Source organism: Phragmites australis, chromosome 18 (genome assembly GCF_958298935.1).
Source record: "Phragmites australis chromosome 18, lpPhrAust1.1, whole genome shotgun sequence".
In the NCBI taxonomy this organism is placed as follows: Eukaryota; Viridiplantae; Streptophyta; class Magnoliopsida; order Poales; family Poaceae; genus Phragmites; species Phragmites australis.
The window spans coordinates 10,047,873-10,073,158 of NC_084938.1; the positions used below are offsets into that span (position 1 = coordinate 10,047,873).

Below are 25,286 nucleotides of genomic sequence, written 5' to 3' on the forward strand. Positions count from 1 at the left end.
CTGAGGATGATATGCCAAACTAAAGTAACCTGGTATCCATTGACTCATGTAGCTTTTGCCAAAACCTGAAGGTAAACTGGCTTCCTCTATCAAACACTATCCACTTGGGTACTCCATGCAAACATACAATTTAGGCAATGTACAACTCAGCAAGTTTAGATCTTGTGTATGTGGTCTTGACTGGAATAAAATGAGCAACTTTCATCAAGTGATCCACTGTAACCCAAATAGAATCATATCTAGATTGAGTTCAGGGCAATCCAACAATAAAATCCATACTAATTTCTTTCCATTTTCATTCTGGTATCTTCAAAGGTTGAAGCAGTCCAGCAGGTCTCTGATGTTCAGCTTTGACTCTCTGACATATATCACATAATGCTACATACTCTGCAATCTCTCTATTCATACCATACCACCAAATACCGATATTTAAGATCTTGATACATCTTGATGCTTCCAGGATGAATAGAATACAACAGACTCATGCACTTCTTGAAGTATAATTTCCTTGATATGTTTGATATCTGGGACACAGATACGCTTCTCAAACCATACCATTCCATTCTCATCCGCAGTAAAACCTGGGGCCTTACCCTCCTTAATACGCTACTTGATTTCCATAATCTTCTCATCCTTAAGTTATCCTTTACAAATTTCTTATTCCAATATCGAATCGACTTCCATTACAACAGCTTCGGGCGTTGTTTAACAATCCGAGATTGAGTCTCTAAAAATCTTTGCATAACTCGGGTCATCTGTTTTTCACAGTCATCACTTTGAGATGAGCCTTTCTGCTTAAAGCATCGGCAACTACATTCGCCTTTTCAGGATTATAATTAATTTCCAAGTCATAATCCTTGATAAGCTCTAACCATCTTCGCTGCCTAAGGTTGAGATCGGACTGAGTAAAGATATACTTCAAACTCTTATGATCTGAATATATCTCACATCTTTTTCCAATCAAATAGTATCTCCATATCTTGAGTGTATGTACCACGACGGCTAACTCTAAATCATGTGTAGGGTAGTGTTCCTCATGCTTCCTCAATTGCCTTGATGCATAGGCTACAACATTGCTTTCCTGCAGAATAACACATCCTAATCATTGACGAGAGATGTCACAATAGATGGAGAACGGCTTTTGTGTATCTAGTATGACTAATACTGGCACAGATGTTAGTCTTTTCTTTAACTCTTTAAAACTTGCCTCACAAGCAGGGGTCCATTTAAATGTTCTACCCCTCTCAAGTAACTCGATTATAGGCTTTGTAATCTTGGAGAAACTTCTATGAACTAACGGTAGTAACCTACTAATTCAAGAAAACTACAGATCTCAGAGACATTCTGGGAATACTTCTAATTCAAAATGTCTTCCACCTTTCTAGGATCAACTGCTATTCCTCCGGTGGAGATGATATGACCGAGAAAAGAAACTTGATCTAGCCAAAACTCATATTTGCTTAGTTTAACATACAATTGATTATCCCTAAGTGTTGGGACCGAAATCCCAAACAAGGTGAGCCTTCGGATACGGGGATATCGAAGGGCTCTCAGAGTGACGTGTTGGAGGTGGAACAGTTTTTTGATATCTCTTCCGGGTACAGTGTGGCCCTATTTATAGCCTGTACCCAGCGACCACAGGTGCGGTTTACAAATTCTACCCCCTCACCTGCTACATTCTCGGAATATCCGGGGGCATTATGGTACAAATGAGCATAATTACATAATTATAGCACTACCCCGGACGACTGAAAACAGGCCCATTGTCTCGTGGCGATTCCTGTCTTTGAAGGGTATCAAAGCCTCCTCCGCTCGGATATCCGTCGGATAGCCTTCGTCCCTCGAGCGAAGGTCGGCTCGCATCTTCGCCCGCTGCGATCGCTCCGGACCGCGGGTCTGGACTTCGCACGCCAGCCAAAGGTCTCCTTCGTCTTCGTCGGTACGGGAGATCGAAGGTGCAGGCGCGCCTACACCCTTCGACCGACGTAGCTCTACGATCTTCGCCGCTTGCAGATGAAGTCCTTGAAACCAAACCACGACGGCAAGCATGCAGTATTTCCAATAGACTTCGCGATTCCCTCCGAAGAGGGGGGGGGGAGACCATCCCCAACACTAAGCTTTTGTAGAACCAATCTTAGATGTTTTACATGTTCCTCTTCATTCTTGGAGAAAATTAGAATGTTGTAGATAAAGACTACTACAAATGTATCCAGATACTCCATGAATACCTTGTTCATCAAATATATGAAGTAGACAGGGGCGTTGGTCAATCTGAAAGACATGACCGTATACTCATATAGTCCATAACAGGTGATAAAAGCGGTTTTAGAGATGTCTGATGCTCAAATCTTCAACTAATGATATCCTGAGCGAAGATTGATCTTAGAGAACACACATGCACCTCTAAGCTGATCAAATAAGTCATCGATCCTAGGAACAGAGTATTTATTCTTGATGGTTACCTCATTTAAAGCTCGATAATCTATATACATCATTTGGGTACCATCCTTCTTGGGTAAAAAATTACTGGTGCACCCCATGGTGACAAACTAGGTCGGATATAACCCTTGTCTAACATCTCTTGCAATTGTTCCTTAAGTTCCGCTAGCTGATTAGCAACCATTCTATACGGCCTTTTTGAAATATGAGTCTTTTGTATCCGGGATGGGCAACGCGGAGTCCAGCTCAGGCAGGAGAAGGAAGACGGTGCGGGACCCTTGTGTCAAAGGGAGAAGGGTTGCGGGGTTCGGTCGGGCGCCAACAGAGGGAGGCAGGGAGGAGCGGCTGGACCAGCGTGTGGCCCAGGTGGGAGGGGAGGCTGGGAGATGCAGAGAGGAGAGTGGGCTCGACCCGTGGGAAGAAAGAAGAGTGGACCAGCGAGAAAAGGAAGAAAAAAAAGAGAAAACAAAAGGAAATCTAGTCTAGGAAAGAAAAGAGATTTTCTTTTTATGAGACATTTTCAAATCTTTTTGCAAAATTCAAATGGTACGTCTTGAGATTTTCAAAAATTCTTTTCCACACAATAAAACCCTAATATATCTATTCCAGCATAACTGCTTACACCAAGGTATAACTATGGCAAAATTAAATTTATTTTATAAAATGGGTTTTAACCTTTTCTATTTAATTAAACCCCAATTAAATTCTAAGAATTCTTTTAAAAATTATAAAAACCAGGGTGTTACAATCCAAATTGTTAGACAGAGCATATGTTCCTTGCCTTCTGAGCATGCATGGCCCCATGCCTTCTGCGCATGCATGCAAGCTGTCCGGCCTTCTGCCTTCAGCGTGTGGCCTTCCGGCTCCCCTGGTCGTCCGGCTGCCCTATGCATGTCCGGCTACTTTGCTTTCATACCTGCCTATATAATGTAATACTCCCTCCGATTGTAAATGTAGGTCGTTTTAGATTTATGCACAAGGATTAAGAAAGTGGATCAAATGACATTATTACCTTTCATTTATTCTGCATTGAAAAAGATAACTCATTTATTTGTGAGAGTGATAGCATTTATTAAACAAGAGTAAAATGGGAATAAAAGAGAAAAAAATGCATAGAAGTTCGAGAATGACTTATATTTAGAGAATAGTTGATGAGGCTAAAACGACTTATAATGGTAACCAGAGGGAGTACATGCTACTCCGAATACCAAGACAATTACGTGTATTAGCTTCACTTTCACAAATCTTGGTCTCATTTGAATTCATTCAAAATGCAAACCGTGTTTGAAAAAAAAAATCACAGTACTGCCCAATTTTCAAACCGAAGGAGTGTTCCCCTACTCGGCTGATAGGTTCGAAGTTGACGAGTGAGTACACAAGACTACTAAATTTGTCCCCTTTCCTTGGTCCATAATCAAAGGAGAACGTATCAGGTGCTCTCACACCTTTAGCTGCTCCAATTTCTCTAAGATTGGAGCACGCGGGAGCACCCAATATCTTCTCATAATCGAAGCACGTGTCATCTATAAGAACAAGCTAGTTGCGCAACACATTCTAACAGCGCGATCACTTCCTCCACCTGGAAGGCTGGAAGTAGACGGCCATGGCCATGGCTTGCCTCTGCACGTCGGCCACCCTCTCCATCCTCCTGTTCATCCTCCTCATCCATTCCGGCCACTCTCCGGCGGCCGCGTTTTACTTCCCGGGAAGCTACCCGCATCGGTACCGACCCGGCGACGCTCTGGCTGCCAAAGTGAACTCCCTGACCTCGCCGTCCTCGAAGCTACCCTACCCTTACTACTCCCTCCCCTTCTGCTCCCCGCAAGACGGCATCCGCCGCGCCGCCGAGAGCCTCGGCGAGCTCCTCCTCGGCGACCGCATTGAAACGTCGCCGTACCGCTTCTCCATGCTCAATAACACCACCGCGCTATTCCTCTGCCGCACCGACCCTGTGGCCCCTGCCACCGCCGAGCTCGTCAAGTCCCGCATCGACGACGCCTACCAGGTCAACCTCCTCCTCGACACGCTCCCTGTCATGCGCAACGTCAAGAACCAGATCGCGCCCGACGTGCTCCTCCGGTTCACAGGCTTCCCCGTCGGCGTGCGCGCCGACGACGGCGAGTACTACGTGTACAACCACCTCAAGCTCACCGTGCTGGTGAACAAGCAGAACGCCATCACCAGGGTGGAGACCTTGATGGCGACCGCCGACGCGGCCGAGTTGATCAGCTTCTCTGGCGGCAAGGAGGGCGGCGGCTACACGGTCGTCGGGTTCGAGGTCGTCCCGTGCAGCGTGGAGCACGACGCGGCGGCTGTCAAGGAAAAAAACATGTACGACGAGATCGCGTCCAAGGCGGCCACCGGGTGCGACCCGTCGGTGGTCGGCATGCGCGTGCAGGAAAACCGGTCGCTGGTCTTTTCCTACGAGGTGTCCTTCCTGGAGAGCAGCATTGAGTGGCCGTCGCGCTGGGACGCGTACCTAGAAATGGGCGGAGCCAAGGTGCACTGGTTCTCCATCCTCAACTCCATCGTGGTTGTCGCGTTCCTCGCGGCGATCGTACTCGTCATCCTTCTGCGCACCGTGCGTCGCGACCTCGCACACTACGAGGAGCTCGGCAGCGAGTCCGGGGCGCACGTGGACGATCTTGCCGGGTGGAAGATCGTCGCCGGCGACGTGTTCCGGGAGCCCAGCCACCCGGTACTCCTCTGCGTGCTAGTTGGCGACGGCGTGCGCATCCTGGGCATGGGCGTGGTCACCATCCTCTTCGCCGCGCTCGGGTTCATGTCGCCCGCGTCCCGGGGCGCGCTGATCACCGGCATGCTCTGCTTCTACCTCGTCCTGGGCCTGGTTGCCGGGTACACCTCCGTGAGCCTCTGGAAGACGGTGCGGCAGGGCGACAGCGCCGGGTGGAAGTCCGTGGCGTGGAGCTCGTCGTGCGCCGTCTTCCCGGGCGTCGGGTTCGCCGTGTTCACCGTGCTCAACTGCGTGCTCTGGTACAACGGCAGCACCGGCGCCGTGCCTTTCCTGCTGTTCGTGGTCATCCTCCTGCTGTGGTTCTTCGTCTCCGTGCCGCTCAACCTCATCGGCGGCCTCATTGCCTCCCGCGTCCGCCACGTCGAGTACCCCGTCAAGACCAACAAAATCGCCCGCCAGGTGCCTTCGTCGCAGTGCTCGCCGTGGGTGTTCGTGGCCATGGCCGGGACGCTGCCGTTCGGGACGCTGTTCATCGAGCTCTTCTTCATCATGTCGAGCCTGTGGCTGGGGCGGGTGTACTACGTGTTCGGGTTCCTGCTGGTGGTGTTGGCGCTGCTGGTGACGGTGTGCGCCGAGGTGTCGGTGGTGCTCACGTACATGGGCCTCTCCGTGGAGGACTGGCGGTGGTGGTGGCGCGCCTTCTTCGCGTCGGGGTCCGTCGCGTTCTACACCCTGGGCTACGCCGTCTACTACCTCGTGTTCGACCTTCACAGCCTCGCCGGGCCCGTCTCCGCCGTGCTCTACGTGGGGTACTCCCTACTCATGGCGCTCGCCGTCATGCTCGCCACCGGCGCCGTCGGACTCGGCGCGTCCTTCTGCTTCGTGTACCACCTCTTCTCCACCGTCAAGCTGGACTGATGCCAATGCCGTGTGCGGATGATGATCCGTTGGTGCCATTTGTATCGAGCTCTGTTTGTCGTTTTGGTTTTCCAAATTAAGAGTGTATTTGTCCTGATAAATTTCTTTTGTATAACTAGTTATGTACGGTAACAATTTTTATGCCAATTTCTACAATGAAATGGATTCTACCAAATATTAACTTGTACAGAATGTCTACTGCTCAGTTGACTGAAATCACCCACGATTTCAGTCGACGACAGGAGCTGCGGCCTCCAGCAAGGTTCGTTCACGGGGGTTGTTAGGTTTCGGGGCTTGGTTGGCCCCCGGGTTTAGAGGGATGTCCGGGGAGGCGGATGGACTGAAGGTGGCGGAGGACCGGTGGTGGGCCAGCGAAGGTAGCGAGGGCGGCGTGAAATCGACAGCGCAGCACCGCCGGGTTAGCGCGGCGGTGGCCAGCGCCAGCTATTCCGGTGGCGTGGCTGTCAAAGAGAGAGGAACAGAGGAGCAGATCCCATCGGAGGAGGAGGTCTGCTTACACATCCGAAAAGAAACAGATGGCCGTTGGATGTGCATCCCAGATGGCCGTTGGATGTGCATCCAACGCCCAGTAGCATCGACTGAGATTCTTTATGTTTTCAGGCGCCTGAGGCTGAGTCACGCCCCTTAACTTATATTAGTACCATGTTTGCTTTCTATGAAATGGATTCTAGAATGAAATATTGAAATGGTTTTACATTAGCATGTCAGCGTGCGAGACCTTGCTTAAGATCTCATGTGTGACTTTGGTCATCTTGCTTGGGCTAAAGCCTATTAGTGCGACCTGACCTTGCTTAAGATCACATGTAACGGCTTACGGGCTGTGCAAAGTCCTCTCAACGGAACCTTTGCTTCAACAATCAAGCAACGGAACCTTTTCGTAAGTTGGGAGACAGATCGTCTTCTCATTGTTCCTCTTTACGCAAGAAAGTCGCTCATTTTCAACTCACAAAATGAACAATACTACAAAGAGCTAGTCTGCAACACGGGTCTACAATACATAGAACATCTAGACAATACATCTACTGAAGTACACAAGTCCACACGCACATAACAATATACATTGGTACCGAAGCGTAAAAACAGAGTAGCATACATGATAGAAACGTACAAAACAGCAAATGTAGCTTAGATGGTACATGCACCAAGAAATCAGGCATGTCGCACGGGGTACAAAACTACGTAAAGGGCAGCACAGAGCAATGGCGATTCACCCATACAGTACATTACCACCATTACCAGGCTGTGAAGCAAGCTCTACTGCACCCGAGAAACACACACACATCAAGGCATCGAAGAAAATCGCAAATATATGACGCGACTTCGAGGAGGATAAATTAAATTTCCTTCATTGGTTAAAAGAAACATACATGAGAACACAAATAAATGTCAACAAGATAAATCCTATTGCTGGTGTTAGGGCATCAGAACCCATCGTTTCACCAGCTCTCAGGGTGTTCGACGAGTCACGCTCTGCTCCCCCAGCAGGCACCTATGTGATCTAAAGCCATCTCCAGCGGAATCGTATTACTGTACCATCACTTTTTCTGTCCTTTTACAGATTGCAGCTAGCCGCATCTCTCTCCAACGGAAGCTTTATCTAGCGCTACAGGGATACCGGATTCCGATGCTGGCAAATATGCGAACGAAAAGGGAACCCGTATTAATGACAGTGAATCCGAGAAAAGACGTTAAGTAATGAAAGGTAGAAAATAGAGTAGCTGTTAAAAATAAAAAAAATATAAGATACTATAACAGTATTAGTAGATATTATAATAGTATTATAAAAGATAAATTTTTAAAGTAACTGTTAAACATAGATTAAGACAAACGGCTGTAACATGTACACAGCGAGATGCATAGAAAGCAAACATGGTATAAGTTAATATTTGTCCTTGGCTCCCAGTCCCCGGGACTTGGGTCGCCTCACCGCGGTCAAGGGGGTGGCAATGCCTTGGCCATCCTTCCCTAGCCCTGAGCCTGGTACAAATCCCATTTTCACCATCATTTTAGATCCAAAACCCTTCGTATGCCGCTCAAAGGAGCCAACACCACCCATCTCCAGTTGTCGTGCACCACGCTTTGGCTCTGATCTCACTTTATTTGGCTCTGATCTCACTTTATTTGGCTCCGTCCTTGCTTTAATCGCCTCAGCCTCGCTATCAAAATCTACACCAAGTCCGAGAGATTTGGGTCGATGAATGGCTTGTATGGGCTGCACTATGCCTTGGCTGTCTTTGCCAAGGCCGGTGCCTTCGATGAATCCCATTTTAGCCATCATCTTAGAACCAAAGCCCTTGGTGTGCACCTCAAACGAGCCGAGCTTGGCAGAGCTGCTTTCAGCAACTTTCCCACATAAGGTATCACCGCCACTTGAGTCAACTGCTATTGTCTTGGTAACAGACTCCACCATGGTGCCACAGGAGACAAAGGACACAGGACGCTCTGCAAATGAGACCTGTTTCTTGGAACATGATTTCTTTCCACTGAACTCATGATGCTTCGCCAACTTCCCTGGAACCGAAAGGCCCTTCCGTCCTGCTGGACCTTTAGAGTTGTCCCAGTTGACAGAAAAGTCCTCAGGCTCAGTCCCCAAAAGCTGAAATCAATGAAGCAAAGTAATTTAGATGGCAGATTGATACCATTAGTAGTAAGGAGATTATCATCAAGGGGAAAAAAGCAATTGTGGCATATTTTGTGACACAAAAGATTGAACATGCCAGTTTGATCACATGTAAAAGCCTTCAAGTTTATATAATACAAGTACAAACAATATCACCTTCGGAAAGATAGGATTCACAATATAAGTATAAAAAAAAGACCAAAAGTAAAAGAAACAGAAGGCAAAGTATCTTTAAAAAATATGAAGACAGCCCCTACCTTTTCGAGTCGAACATGGCCATCTGCAGATGGCAATGAAGACTGTCCAGTTAACGTCACAGTAACAAATCTGCAAGCAGAATTATTGACTTTACGCAAAGTATAAGCCACATAAATGCAAAATATACCAAAATGATCCTGAATAATAACAAAGGCTTGTACGAAATGCATAGAACAACTTTCTATTAAAGAAATTATAAGGCAAAAATGGTAGATATAAATTATCTCTTGATTAACGTTATTAGTTATAAATCCACAAATATAATTTAGTACAAGAAATTGATGAGCACACTCAATTGAACACAGATTAAGTTATTAAACATGAAAGAACATAAAAAGGTGCAACTGAGGAGTTTGTCTTGAAGGTACAGTCAGGTCATGAGAGGTGCAACGTCCTGCAGCTCACGAACACATAACCAAGCAGGTAATTAAACCAGGTTATGGTAGTAGCTACATGCAGGGACACATCGCTTACGTATTTGTCCTTATCAGACAGTATCCGTAATGAACACGACAAGAATGTCAGTGTCATGTCTCGTATCAGTGCCCGTGCAACAAAGGGAGTGGTTTAAGCCACTAAACCCTTTACCATCATCCACACAGGACTAATGGCTTATTGCAGGAGAGGTCATGCACCTTCCTACCTCAATACTAAGACGATGTAGCAAAAATGAAATCAGAATCGTAATTTATGTGAATTAGTATGGCATATAAGCAAGGATGATCTGCAACAGCCACAACTGCTCAGGAGCCCTCGAACCATCAGTGCATGGCTACTGTGGATGCAAAGATGTTATGTCAACCACTATCCTTGCACACTTGCAGTAAATCCCCGGTGCTCCAGAGATAAACTCGTATGCAGTGATATGTGCAATTTGGTGTCCTCTTCACTGCGCTGCAACATAATTCGGCATATCAAGGATATTTAACACATTAAAGATGGTAAAAAATGCCTTATCATGAACACTGGCATGCACCTTTCTGCACATAACTCCCAATTAGTAACCCAATATGCATATAATGTATTATTAGGGTTAATGAACCGTTTTATGACAAGAACATATATGAATATATGCCACTGATATCTGTCACCTTTTCTTGCCTGAACCTTGACACCCGCTCTTCAACTGATAAATAGATGCAAGGCGTTGTACCTACAGAAGTAAACCAGAATTCAACAAAGGCACATGAATAGAAATGAGAGTACAATAAATAACTAAATCTGTATAGAACCAATGTCAATACATTATTTTCATGATCATTTTCAGGTCCAAGGTTGACATGAACTGTCCATTAATAACAGGCTAATGGGATTTCTCTGCTGTATCTCTGTCGTGAATTCTAATATTTATCAGTGTTCTCACAGAGAGCATGCATGTGAATTGACTTGAACATTTAATTTTTTAAAAAAGTAACAGTCACAAACTTTTACAGCAAGCTCAAGGAATTAGCAGAAGATGAACTACCATTCGTACCTGAGAACAGTCTCGAGAGTGCATTGGTTGAAAGCATAACATATCAACCTGATCCATAACCATTTTCCTCAATTTCTGTGTACAGAAAAAAAAAACCAGACCATTCATCAAAAGAACTTTTATGAATAATGAAACACAAAGAAACAGCTAAGTATCAAACAAGAACAGGAAAATAGAGGTAATCACGATTCAGGAAATAAAAGGCACAAAAAAGTTAACGGATAAAATGAGCAGGTAAAAAAACAGAAAAACAACACGGTAACATAACAAAAGCTATACTGGGCATGCAGCAATTCTACTAAGATCATTCTTTAGGCATTTCTTTGTAATGTGCATATTTCATAAGAATCCTGCAGCAAAAGAATACACATGCAAGGTAAAAATCTTGAAGATACAAAAGGTTAATAGTTGACAAGAAATAAAGAGGATTAAATCAAAATCTTAAGAAGAACACTGCAACAACTACCTAATTTCCTGCATTTATTAAAGAACATGCAATCATCTTTTGAATAAGTTCAGTTCACGTAAAGCACAGTGACTCACAGTATTTATTTGCCCTAAGTCAACCCCTCTACTTAGCATTCGTTGTTGACGCTTCTTTGCAATGAGTTCCTTCCTATGCTTCTTTTTTTCACCTGAATCACATAACAGCAACGCTTACAACCCCGTAAAAGAACAAATGCAGTGAAATGAAAAGAAAATCAAGAACATATATGGTACACATTATTATAGTTATAATGATAGCAAAGGTGAATGAAGAAGGCAGTTTATGCAACCAGATGTTATCTTGAATGAACGAGAAACCTCTGTAGATTTTTAGCCTTTACTTTTATACAGGCTTTTCAATTCATTCCATACACATCACTAAATCATAAAGTGATAAGCTCAGCTAGCACCAGATGTGAGAGACATAAGATCTTACATTTCAGTCGGAAAATGCAAAATTTAGCCATACAGATATACTAAAATCACTATCATGACCAACCTAGCACCCTTTAGTAAAGCAGATACAGATTCCCTTCCAGAGTTCGTAAAAGGCAAAAATTGGAAATTGTATTTCAATACTACAATAACAACAAATCTCTCCACTTATAGTAATATCAAAATGCCAGTGTTCATATTTCATAGCATTGTTCTTAGAAATCAGAGCTAGGGATTCATAAGTCCATTGTCAAAAGTAAATTTCTAGACAAAACCATGTCAAGGTTTCACTATTCAACGCTGACATGGTTACCAGATCTATAGTTGATAATTATATGAGACTTCTGGGTGATAATAGATTCTCATTTTCCAGCAGACTTAGTGCTCCTAAGGATGTACATGGCGCTTCTAAGAATGTTTCTACAAGGTTAGTGCATACTGTTCCAACTCGTGCATATTCAGTTTCCGACTTTGATCAAACAACTAAATCCAAATAACAAAAGAAAACGCTGGATAACACGGATAACTTTTTATACCTGGAACACTGTGATACTTCTTGCTCTTCCTACCCTCATTAGGCCAGGAACGGGACAGCTGAGACGAGGATGATCCTGTCTTCACCCCCTTCCTTGACCTGCTTGCCATCCGGACATCCTTCACCATCAGCATGTCCTCCAGCCCCATCACTCGCATACTTGCCAAATCCCTATCACAAACCATTCTTTTTCCCTTCCGGCGTTCAGCAGAGTTTGGCCTCTTCATCCCATACTGCTCGGATGCAGTCATTAGAGCATAACCCTCAAGCTTCTCCTTCCCCTTCTTCGTGAACCCATCCTCATCCTCGTCTGTATCCATCTGCTCTCCCTCATCTGCATCAGCCAAATTCATACCAGCCAGCCACTTACTGCTTAACAGCTCCTCACTCCCGCCAATCCCCTCCATGTAATCAGCAACAACCTCATCATCAACCGAAGAATTCTCAATGCTCAAATCCTCGTCTGAATCTGACCCTGATGACTCACCATCAGTCTCCGAATCCCCCTCCTCATCCACACTGCCTTCCTCATCGCTATCTCCATTGCCATCATCATTATCATATCTGTTCTCGTCGTCGGAATCTGATTCCTCATCGGAGTCACCCATCCCCTCGGATTCCGGCGATGAGATGTCCTCCGTGTAGATCCTAACTCCCCCGATCAACAAAAATCCCGCATTGCGCTTGCCCTTCTGATGCTTCGGCGTCTTGAAGGACGCCTCATCCTCCTCCAATTCCCCCAATTCGACCTCCATCTCCTCGTTGCCGCGATCCCGATATCCTAGCCCGAGATGCACCCCACTCTCACTGGCCCCCTCCGCATCCGCGTCCTCCTCTTCATGGAACCCAAGCCCGAGCCCTCCGATGAACTCGGGGCCGTACGAGTACACCGGGACGGCGGCGGCGGCCGGGTCGGCGCAGGGGGCGGTGTCGATGGTCACCTCCAGCGCATGCGCCGCCCGCTCGGAGTGGGAGGAGCAGGGACGGAGGGCGGGGTAGCTGAAAGGGACGGCGTTGGAGGAGTCGGCTTCGGCGGCGCAGCGCCGGCCGCGCCGGCCGCCGCCCGACGACGAGGAGGAGAAGGCGGCGGCGACGGAGGAGGGGGAGACGAAGGACGGGAGCTCGGGGACCGGGCGGCGGCGGCCGGCTCCGGCGCCGCGCTGGGGCCCGCCGGCGGTTGGGTTGCGCGCGTGGCGGCGCTTGCCGCCGGCCATGGGGCTAGGGTTGCGGTCTGCTTTGCGATTCGTGCCGCGGCGCTGCGACACCAACGTGTGTGGGGCGTCTCGTATTTGTAGCGGTCGCGGTGGAGACGTGGAGTCGGGGGGCAGAGTCGGTTTCGTAGCGACCAAGACGTATTTGATGCCGCGGCGGGGTAGGGTATATGCGGCTCGCGGATGCTGCGGTCGGATGGTTGGTTCGGGCGCGGGGACGAATGGACGATCGGATGGTGGCGCAACGGGGAGGAAGGATCGGGATCCGAGGGGTTGCTTGGACGGTCCAGATTATTCGGCAGGTTCTTTGTGCTGTAGTCAGGGATCGACCGCACGTGTAGGGTCAGCGGTGCTACGATGCTTGTGAGGTGCAGTAGCATGTTATCACGTGGGATCATATGTTCTCCATGGTGGTTGATCAGTTTGTTACAAAACTCACTTCACAACAAATAAAATGTTACAAAACTCCAGTAGCTCATCATGCTAAAGAATTACTTGCCGGCCTATTGTAAACATATGATTATGACTTCATTCGGTTACGAATCCATGTTTGATCAATTTTGTAACTGCGTTCATATCTGTTGGGAGCATACTTTTATCTGGTATAAATAAACATCAAGACTAATCGATTCATTTTTCTACTTTGACTCTATATTGTCTATTGGCTCTATTACAATGTGCTACAACACATTAGTTATGCCTGTCTGAGGGCTAAGTGCAACTAAGTATAGTGTGGAAAAAATTAACGTTTGAAATCTTAAGAATGCGAGAGTAGACATCAACATCAATATGCATCTAGCTAGTCTCAAGTCGTCCGATGGAATGCATCGTACCCACCGGCCTGGATCGGATCTAACGCGATGTTAAGTAGCTGCCAAAGACAATAGCCATGTGCGCCAAAGGACCCTGCGAGCCATTGGTGCCTAAAGAACCATTGACACACCAGTGATTTTGGTCTGAAGCCATGGTACCACCGGTTGGGGCCCAATGCATGTTGCTTCCTGAAACAAACACATAGGTGCACATAGAGGCTGCATGTATGCATGTTGTTTTCCGCGAGGTTGTTAAAAGTCATTGATTTCAAATCCAATAGAAAGTCATACGGTAAGATCACAAATCTCAAGATCATAACTATCATAACTGTAAAATAGTACTTCATCTGATTGCAAATGTAAGTCGTTTTAGACTTGTGCACAAGGATTAAGAAAATAGATTAAATAACCTTATTGTCTTTTATTTATTCTGCATTGGAAAGGATAACTTATTTATTTGTGAAAGTTATAGCATTTATTAAACAAGGACAAGACAGGAAAAAAAAAAGAAAAAAAACGTATAGAAATTCGAGAATGACTTATATTTAGAGAATAGTTGAGTAGACTAAAACGATCTATATTTATAATCAGAGGGAGTATATTCTATTGACTAAAATCGTATAATCAGTCCAATCAATTTAGATCTTAAAATCGCGTGTCCTGATGCACTTTGGTGATGAAAATATGTTGCTACACTATTGCATTAATCACCACCAACAGATGTCCGCAAACACAATAACAACATAGCACTCGTCCCACGTAAATAGATTTAGTTTTCCTCAAATGAACATGACAAATGTATTTGTCTCCGGGACATGCATATCCGATAGAAATGGACTACTTCTTGAAAATGGAAATTGTTTGTTGAAGTGTGTGCCACTACTTTTCGAACGTGGTCTCTTCCATGCCATTACGGTTAGTTTTAGCTAGTAGAAAACATATTGTATTGCCCAAACTAACCTTATTTCAAGCATGAGGTTGACAGATATACAAGAGTGGATTCACATTGTGTTCGGATGGTGCATATGACACCGTTTAAACTTTAATTTTTCAGCGACCTATTATATATAGCAGTCTATGTGATATTTTTAATCTAATAAGTAACACATTCAAACCCCAGTAAACTAGTCTAGGACACTTGGTTATTTTTATTCTGAATCCGCTATTGACCCACTACAGATATATATGGCTGGGAAGTTAGCGCTCTCTTCTTAGACACTGAAACCCCAAACATTTATCCATCTCTAAGTCCCATCTGGCATATCTAGCGCATTGAGGTTTGGGAGAACTAAGATCTTGGATGAATTCGAGAACTAGATGACGTCTTGATCCCAATAAAGAGAATTGGAAAAAGGAGAAGACCCAACATCCTTCATGCAGCCGTTGAGCACCGTCATCAGCGTGTACATTACAATTACCTAGTGTCATCACGCGCGCGGATGCAGTCTGTACCAGGCGTCTCTCCACGTTGTTGGCTGCGTGAGGCATTGTCTCCGTTATAACCATATTTAGGCACTGTTTGGTATGTTTCTAGCTCTAGTTTTACAGCTTTGCTATGTAGATCTATGGTGAAGCAGACCTATCATGTGGCTCTATCATGTGCTACCTTTAGTATTGTCACTTGTATGAGTACATCCCAAAAATCATAAAAAGGAATCCAGAAGTCATAATTAAGCAACAATGCTTGCATAATCGAGAGAGAAGCGTGTCGGGAGAGGGGGCCGAGCGCTGGTGGCGGTGTATCCGATGGTGAAGGCGGGTAATTTCCTCTAAGCTTTATGGGATATTTGGTTTCTAGGTGGACAGCTCCACGCGCAGAGCGTGTTTTCTTAGCTCCAGCGATTTGTACTGAGAACGGTGTCGCTCCATGAATCGGTTTTCTCTGGAAAAAACATAGAGCTGTCCTGTTTGGCTGGGCTTCCCCAGATCTGAGGTGGAGCTCGAATTTGGAACCATGCCAAACAAACCCAGCGTCCTCTGCTTCCCGTTTGTGATCCACACAGGGCCGTATTAGTCGCTGGACTCGCAGTCTCGCAGTCGGTGTCGTCACAGCACGCCCGACCCCCAAGTTCACAAATTCGTTTGGACCTCGGAAACCAATCTCCAACGGTAACCATAAATACACGGTTATCATAAAAACTAAATAAATTCGATGAGAATTCAGATAAATTTGCAATTCGATGGCAAAATTAGACCGAAAGATAACCGGTCGAATTCCATATGTAACCAATTGAATTGACCGATTTATCGATCGGGTTTTTTCGTATTTCTCGCATTGACTGTATTCACTAGTAACTGGTTGAATTTCCCGATTTACCGAGCATATTTCTCGATAACCGTAAAGTTCAACAAAAAAAATAAAAAAAAGTTTAATCTTGTAAAATCAATAACTAATTCATCTGAGCTTTAAATCAAGTGAAACAAATTTTATTGGTTTTCTTGTAATATGATCTACATGATAAAAGTATTTATACACATAAAAAATTGAAAATTTTCTGTGAGAAAATGTATTTGCTAAACCTAGTTAAATGCATACTTAACTCTTTGCTAATCCAAAAATCATGAAACTAATTTTGTTAGTCTCCTTACATGATCCTATGTCTTTTAAAAATATATGAACTCATGAAATAGTTATTGTAATATGCAGTACTGTGTAAATGTGTTACAACTAGATTAATTCATAACTAACCCATCGCACCTCCAAAATTAGTGAAACCACTTTTATTAGTTTACTTATACTATGCTTTATATAGGAAAAATAATGGTAGACATGAAAAAGTTAATTACAGTGATATTTCTTAACATGTTCAATTTTTGTTTGTGAACTTTGTAAAAAATATGGATAAATAATAAAACTCTAAATTAAGTGAAATCAATTTTAAAGATCCTCTTAAGATATGCCCTGCATAAGAAAAATCTTAATCTTAACATAAGTTAATAAATGAGCTCACGTTTTAACTTTTTTTCTTTTTTTTAAAACTTCATCTCTATAGAATATGATGCAAAATAACATTATTTTTTATTGTTTTTCACAAAAGGTCTTAGAATTATCTCTAGTTTTTTAGGATTTTTTGTGATTTTTATTTATTTTATTTTTTGAATTCAAATTAAAAACTAGCTATATTATAAAATCAGTACGGACCGATACACTCGATAATCATAGTTATCAACTGATAATCCACGAATTTTCAAACCTTGCCCTCAAGTCCCCTACCACCAGCTGCACGGCCTTGGAGGAGGCGCACAGGCAAGAAAACGAACCTGGTTCGACGCGCTCAGGACCTCAGATACGGCCTCAGTGTATGTGTGCCTCTGTGTATGTTTCGAATCAAAGACTTGGAGCGCTGACTGAACCGCCCTCAAATTCATAAAGAGTGTATGAAAAACTGTAAATGACAACGATAATTGATACTGTAATGAAGTCTTGTTCTATTGAGTTTGACTCGTGTCATTTATATGTCAAGGATCTCCAAATCATATAGAGTTTGGGCCCAATTAGGACAGAACAGAGTAGGACTTGAGGATGAACGGAGGAAGGGAAAGTGAGTCGATTTTTTATATATTTGAAAAATAAAAAAAATTATAAAATTAGGCACCCATTAGAATAAATTGTAAAAATATGTTATTGTCGCCCGTGTCACCTTTCTAACAGGTAATACCTTTTAAAAAATAAAGATGTCGCCTTTCTAACAAACGACATGTTAAAAAATCAAAAACCATTACATTCTATTGCTCTCAAAATTCAAAACACTATCAAAATAGTCATGAAAAAATTAAAAAATATATATTGTAGAGGATGCTATGATCTATCTATCTAAAAAATTTCAACTCAAACAATTACTTTACAATAAGAAATAAAAAAAACAAACTTTATTGTACACAGTCTATCATGAACAATTCTGAAAAAAGTATGTTATAGAAGATGTTATAGATCATATTTTTGTCTGAATTTTTTAAAGAGCTAGATTATAGTATCCTCTACATCATACATTTTTAAAATAATTTTTTATGACTATTTTGATAGTGTTTTGAATTTTGAGAGCTATGGAACGTAATGTTTTTTTAGTTTTTTAACATATCGTCGGTTAGAAGGATGGCACTTATGGTCTCCTTTTCAACTAACGACAATAGCCTATTTTTATAATTTTTTCAAACTCGGACATCTAGTTTTACCATTTTTTTAATTTTTGAAATATAAAAATAAAAAAATTCCGGCGCGGGAGGCCAAAGGCAGGTTCCATTGTATTGAACTCTGTCTCCTCCATGTCCAAGCTGTCGTTAAGTGCTGCACTGCAAGTCTACTAGACTACTACAGTACTTGTTCATAGAGTGCATCAAGCCCATCTTGCTTTCTAACAGTCTGACACTCTGGTGGTCCAATCCGTTGTCAAGCCCAACGGCCCAACTCCTCTCATTCGACATTACCGTCAACCATTATGTGGTTTACTGTTTTTCTGACTCCTCCCGTTATTTCGTTTACCCTCACATTCAGGAGGGAGATTTGGATTTTTGCCACCGGCCAGAAGTGGCTTCGTCGGAACGCACTCCCCGTCCTGACTTTGCTAGAATGGCATTAACAAAATTACCATCTTGCTATAATGTCATTTCTTTATTTATTTTTCATTTTCTTTTCTTTTCTCATCTTTTGACTTGTGATCGTACTGCTTTGCCACTAGGCTCAGTTGGAATACATCAAATTGAACCGAGTCAAAAAGATCAAGGTGCTCGTGCTCATGCTCATGTCTGTACGCGGTTGTGCTTGTACGTATTCGCGCCTGGATTACACTCGCTCATGCTCGTATCCGTGTCTATGCTCATGCTCGTATCAGTGTTTGTGCTCATGCTCATGTCAGTGTCTGCATGTGCTCATGTTTATTCGTGTGCAATGGAATCTATACTAAGATAGGGCTTACATCCTCCAAAAAACCCTCAATGCAAGGACTAGGTGCACAAAAGAACCTATGAAAGTAAATCCTTCCATCAACTACCTTGGTGTCAATGTCAATCACACTACATGGTGACCTCTTCGATACCTCTGCCTTCCATCTGAATAACAGCTGAAAACTCTCATTCCAACTACCATAATTCTTGCAAAGCTTTCTCTTTTCCCTTCCACATTGTGTCATATGCAATGGTGCATTTGTGGTTATTCTGTAACTTGTTCTACAACTCTTTAGCACCCATATGATGAGTCTTTCTAAGGATAGGAATAATCTTGTCTACAACCCATGAACTTGTAGGTGTGGTAGTCCTCCTCCTGCTACTAGACATACATGTTTGTTCATCAATCAGCACTGTCACCTGAAAAAAAAAACCCATAAAAAAATAACTGTAAGTAACACACCCGGACACACTTCAAAAAAGTTAGAATGTTAGATGGCAAGTTAGTATCACAATACTAATGTTATCAGGCTACCTCTTTCCAACAATGTGACATGGGCATCCTTCACCTTTACAATAGCCTCTCTATCTTGATGGGTCACTTTTCTCAATGCCAAATTTAAATTCCTTGTTTATGGCAAACTATCTTATAGCCAACCTAAACTCCTTCATGCAAGGGTATGTCGTGTCAAGATCCAAGGATTATTCTTGTCATATATCATGACCCTCTCCGCTAGGATAATATCATTAGCAGGAATAGCGGCACAATGCGTATCATCCACAATATGAACTCTTTGACCACTTGTTTTTGCAACATCTTCGGTAGCCTTCGCTGCCCTCTCATCCTCATCCCTCAAGCCCAACAAAACATACAATTGGTTGTCGCTTATTATTCCTAGCATTCCTTCCTCATTTTGCGTTTCCTGAATTTGCATGTTATCCCAATCTACCATCAAAACCCATGGTTCACCTGAGTTGGTGCCATAATCAATCAAAAGTGGTACGTCTGTAGCTAGGAGATCTTCTGCAGCTGCACCATCCGGTTCTACATCTAGCATATTCATCGTTTTTGCAAGAAAAAAGAAGAAGAAAAATGCGAGGCTCATCTACTCGGTTGTCAGTGCTAAATCAAGAGAAAATCTGCATAAAAGACATAAGAAAATACCTCCCATGAACATCATTTAGGTCGTCCTCCATGCCCTTGCCTCCTCATAGCCCGCTCCGACCAAGCAATAGAATCCTAGGGTTTGAAGCAAAAAGGGTTTGAAGCAAATGGATGTGCTGGAATCCAAATACAAATAGGAGTAGAGGGGGTTCGGTACTAACTTGGCGGCGAGCAGATTCCAACTTGGCGGCAGGCGAGGGACGAACTGGTAGCGTCGCTCTAAGGGCATAGGCTCAAGGTGACGGTGCTCGAACACCCGGGGGGGGGGGGGCTGGAAGAACATAATGAGCACGTCGGTCTCGGTCTTTTCAACTCGGTCCATTGGTAGAAGTTATAAAAGTAGGCTTCTTTAGATAATTTTAATTAAATATTAACTTAGGATTTTTGGATCAAACAAATTAAAATTAGTTGTAGTGAGCTCTAATTTACTCATAAAAATATTTAGAATTTTTAGATCACTCTTGTACTCCCAGATAAAATCGAGAGTTAAATGAAAAATATGAAAACACACGTATAGACTTGATCACGTACAAACACAAGCACAAGCATGAACATGGACATGAGCACGAGCGAGCGTGGTCTAGGCGCGAACACGTACAGGAACGACCACGTACAAACACGAGCACAATCATGTTACACGAGCACGAGCACCTTGGTCTTTTTGACTCGGTCCAGTTCGATGTATTCCAACCAAGTATGGGCAAAACAGTTTAATCACAAGCTAGAAAATGAGAAAAGAAAATGAAGGAATGACATTATAGCAAGGTGACAATGTTGTTAATGGTATTCTAGTAAAGTCAAGGTGGGCAGTGGCATTTCGGTGAAGTCACATCTAACCGGTGGCAAAATCGTAAATCTCTCCATTTAGGAAGAGTCTAAGCCCAACCGTTAAGATAGCTAGTTACAAGGCAAGCATATTTGCGAGGTAGTGAAGGGGTGAGGTATGACTCTATCCATAGTAGATCAAATTCTGATGCTTAGGATTTACACAGGCAAGTGTTTTTAATGGATTTATTTGTAGGGCTTGTGATAGGCTGTGCTTTCGCGTGTGTGTGAGTGTGCATCATCCATGTATTGGCAAAACAGAAAAGATAGCTAGTTATAGCGGTGTTTTAGAATTAAGGTTATGGCGGTTGATTAACATATATTTAGCTAGATCTTATGGTAGTTAATATTAGTTATTATTATAGATGATTTTTGTTAGTAACAAATATGTTTCGAAACTATTATACTAGAGTTTGAAACTGTAGTTGTATCAAAGACTTGTTACAGAACCTCTAAACCAGCATTAACTAAGGGCCTATTTATTTTTTTATTGTGATTCCGAAAATCCGATTATGGATTGTGGATTCTGAAAAGTTGGATTGTGAAAAGTTGCATTATAAAAAGCTGAGTACTGTTTGGAAACCTTGGATTTCTGGATGTCTTGGATGGTTGTTTTTTGTGTGTTATATCTATAATACCCCCAGTTGTTAGATTGAGATTTATAACATAGTTAGGCCTCTAAACCTAGTTTGAACTCATATATGATGTAGGACACCATATGACGTAGTGTTGAGGCTTGCAAATGAAATTTTGTTGTTTTTTCCTACCAAGCTGCCTCGTGTTTTATGTTATTTTTGCGTGCTTGCACATAGTATGCCGAGTGGCCAAGGCTTGAAGCTTGACATGGTGGATGGTATTGACACCGGTGGAAATCTGAATTTCGTAGATCGTTGAACGCCTGACTCATTTCTGCATATGAATTCGGGGGGCTACAAAACAAAGTCTGAACCTATCGTACTTGCCTAGAGGCAGGATTTTACAGTACAAGTAACAACCATATTTTGACATGAAGGAAAGGAAACACTGCAAATGAATCTGGAAACAAAGGAGAACACATATCTCAATTCTTATTGATACTGGATGGTTTGGATAAACTGATACAAATCAGGAAAAATCATACTAGAGGAAAATGAGCTAAAGCTTTCACGATGATAAAACCATATAGTCATCGAAGCAAGAATACATATGGGGTTTAGCCATAGAACAGGATGCAGATTATAAGGGCATCATCAGATCTCCTTGAACGCAGCAAAGAGGTCCCTGTGGATGTAGTCGTTGGACACAAAGCTGACCAAATACTAGCTCTTTTGAACCTGCATGAGAACGGAAGAGAAATTTGTTACTGCAATCCCATCATCTATTTCCTCCACACAAAAACAAGCAAAACAAATTAGGATAGTAACAAGAGATCCTAGTGATGTACAGAGTTGAGTACTACTGAAGATAGACACATACTAGTGAGCATTTTAGAACAGTAGAAACTCATGAGTATTTCATCCAACAACATGAAGTAGAAAGACAGAAGACTACCTTGAGGTGCCGACGGAAAGGTTTGACGGTGGCATGGATCGAGTTGTCGGTGGTGGACGACAGCTCCTTCAAGACCGAGCAGTGCAATATGACTCTAGCAGCATCACCCACTACCTCTCTTCACCAAAGGGAAGCTAGAAGTGTAGCCGCCGCCTTCCCAAACAATTCTGCAAAAGAAATCACCATCGAACATCACCACCACCGACAGCACAGGAAGCAACCGGTGATGAAGAAGAAATGATGAGTTACGCCAGCACGATGTCGTGCGACCCCACTAGTACCCTAGGACCTCCTGGATTTGCAGAGGTGCACGGTGGAAATTCTGGCCAACATCGTTGACTAATCGCTTGCCGATGTGAGGGAACCATCTAAATAATATTCTAGTTAATCACCAAGTTGATCATCTACATAATCACGACTTCAATGATTAACCAAAATATCATCATGGTAGTCCCGACACGTGTTTTGTGCCCAAGATCATAACACATGCATTTCCAACATAAGCAATCACAGCCAAGCTTAATAAAGAGTGAGTAATTAAATCATATTACAAGTTCTTAACAATTTACAAGTTTAATAATTTATAACAAAAGAGATATAGGAGGGTACTGAAACTAATCAACTTCTAGCCAAAAGAGAAACTACGCAGGGAAAACAAAAGCTAAAGATAAAAAAGATGAGTGAAGCCATATGCCCTTAGCGTTCACCCCAAAAGCACGATCTCCGAGTAGTTGCCTACTCAATCCCACCGCTAACATTGGCAGACATGAAGTACCCAAACACTGCATCTTCCTCACCTGCAAAACCTATAGAGTAGCTGAGTACGAAGGTACTCGTAAGACCTAATCCATATAGGGTACATAAAAAAACCCGACTCCAAGGATTATGCATTGTGCCATTAGGAAGAAAAAAAGGCCACACGGTTGATTAAAACATATGCGCGCACAACCTAGACACACATGTGTGAGCATCTAAATACAAACAACATACCCTTCCAAACCTATAACTACCAACCTGCACATAAATATAAATAGAACTATAGTAATACATCAATAGCCAGCCATCAATAATACCCAACATACCATCTATACCACCATCCCACATTCGTAACTCTACGACCGTTGCAAATGGACAGAAGTATGCTCATGACCAAGAGCGCGGAAATTCAAATTATTTTTATACCCTGCAAGTGTACTCCTTTACCTACATAACTCGAGGACCATATGGCCCACGTGTCTACACAGACCCACGCAAGGGGTACTCGTGTCAACCTTTCCCAATAAACTTTTGATCATACGCCGATAGGTTCAGGGTTTATCCAGAACTACTCCCAGAGTAAACTGGATACCCCTATAAGCCGGCCCGCTCACACTATCGACTCGCACATCAAAAGGCCACAACTAAAAAGGTATTTAACTTATCGTTCCCATATGCAACATGTAATAAGTACAAAAAGTGCTAAAGCCAACTACATCGACGACGGTGCTTAATTGATGCAAAACGGTCTATGGTCCCCATCTCCTCCCCCGAACTACCCCAAGGAACTCCTCCGAGGTAGAAGACACCCCTAACACCACTCACATCTCGTCTCATCCTCACGTCTCATCCCATCGTTGGCATCATAATCAATATCCGTGAACAATAAGTAACCCCTAAGCTCGTGAACAATGGTTGCACCATCGCTCGTCTTCTACCAATGACCTATACATTGCTAAGAATTTTGAATAACTTTCAAGTTAGATATCAACAATGTTATCAAGACTACATGGATATGGATCATCAAATAACCAAGGTAGGACAATGCATCATATAGGTTCTACCTATATAAGCCTGACATCGACTCATTAAACATGCAAACTTACATAAAGTATATTTTTATCAATTTTAGGCTCCACAATTCAAATCAAAGGGGTGCAATATATTTAGATGCTTGCCTTGCTACTTTGGGGTTTGCCTAATACTTCCCGCACAACACTCGCAAAACTCCGAAAGGTTGACGTCACCTTCACTCGTTTGGACCGGTGCCGCAACGCACTCTAAATGAACCAAAATGCAATGCATAAACAAATGAATGACGAAAAAACACACAATGATGCATGATTGTAGTATAATAGAGCATCTAGCTTCAAAAATATTTGCAAAAGACCGCTAAGTGATTACGGTTTCAAAGTTTAAAACCCCCGGACAAGGTAACCTAAGTATACCTAGCTTTAGCAGGCTGACGGTCAGACCGATATAGAGGTGGCGGTCTGATCGACGACCAACAGAGAGTTTTGGCCTCTGATAGTCTGACAGTAGGCATGGTGACGGTCAGACCGCCCACCAATGGTTAGACCGGCCCAAGTGGCGGTCAAACTCATGTATAAGTTTTCAACTCAGATTCTCCGGTCCCAACTAGCAGTCAGGCCGACCCTAACGGTGGTCAGACCGCTAGACTTTGTCGATAGCACCTTTGCGGGGTCACCGGCGAGGATTCCAGTGACCTTCGATAACGAGGGCTACCAAAATACTCTATGGGACGAGTGGAGTGTTTCTAAAGTGATTTGAACATCATTCACTGAGCTAAACTCAAAAATACCCCATGCATTGGATCTAGGCTAGGTTTAACTTGGACCTAAATGACACGAGGGTCGAATCGAGTTCGAAAACAACGGGGAAATGGTAGGGGATAACTCACCTCAACTTATGGAAGCTTTCTATTGGATTGGAATGCTTCGGGGAGGCTCTGATTCGCGGATCAGCTCCTGGAGTGGTGGTGAATCTTGTGGTCGATGAACGGGTCTCCGACGAGAGAGAAGATGGGGAAAACTTAGGTAAGTCCTCCGGAAAGCTCGTGGGAGTTCTCACCTCCGATCTCCGGCCTTCAAACACGCGAGTAGAGCTCTCTTTCTCTCTCTAGGGTTGGGTGGAGAGAGGGAGAGTGAGAGAAAAGTGAGAGGGAGAGAGCAAAAGAAAGTGATCAATCCACTTAACCTGAGCCT

The 25,286-nt window shown here is 43.4% G+C and overlaps 2 protein-coding genes across 2 annotated transcripts; one reads left to right on the forward strand and one right to left on the reverse strand.

Annotated features, from left to right (window-relative positions):
- Positions 1-4,008: 4,008 nt before the first annotated feature.
- LOC133899240 (transmembrane 9 superfamily member 11-like) lies at positions 4,009-6,215 on the forward strand. The gene has a single exon (XM_062340219.1). It carries the CDS (start codon positions 4,043-4,045, stop codon positions 6,050-6,052), a length of 2,010 nt encoding a protein of 669 aa, XP_062196203.1. The 5' UTR covers positions 4,009-4,042; the 3' UTR covers positions 6,053-6,215.
- Positions 6,216-7,891: 1,676 nt separating this feature from the next.
- LOC133898757 (uncharacterized) lies at positions 7,892-13,209 on the reverse strand. The gene is made up of 6 exons (XM_062339456.1): positions 11,883-13,209; positions 10,969-11,060; positions 10,426-10,500; positions 10,043-10,104; positions 8,951-9,020; positions 7,892-8,669 (listed from the first exon to the last, which is right to left on the reverse strand). The coding sequence occupies exons 1-6, from the start codon at positions 13,093-13,095 to the stop codon at positions 7,953-7,955; spliced, it is 2,229 nt and encodes a 742-aa protein (XP_062195440.1). The 5' UTR covers positions 13,096-13,209; the 3' UTR covers positions 7,892-7,952.
- Between the last annotated feature and the right edge of the window lie 12,077 nt (positions 13,210-25,286).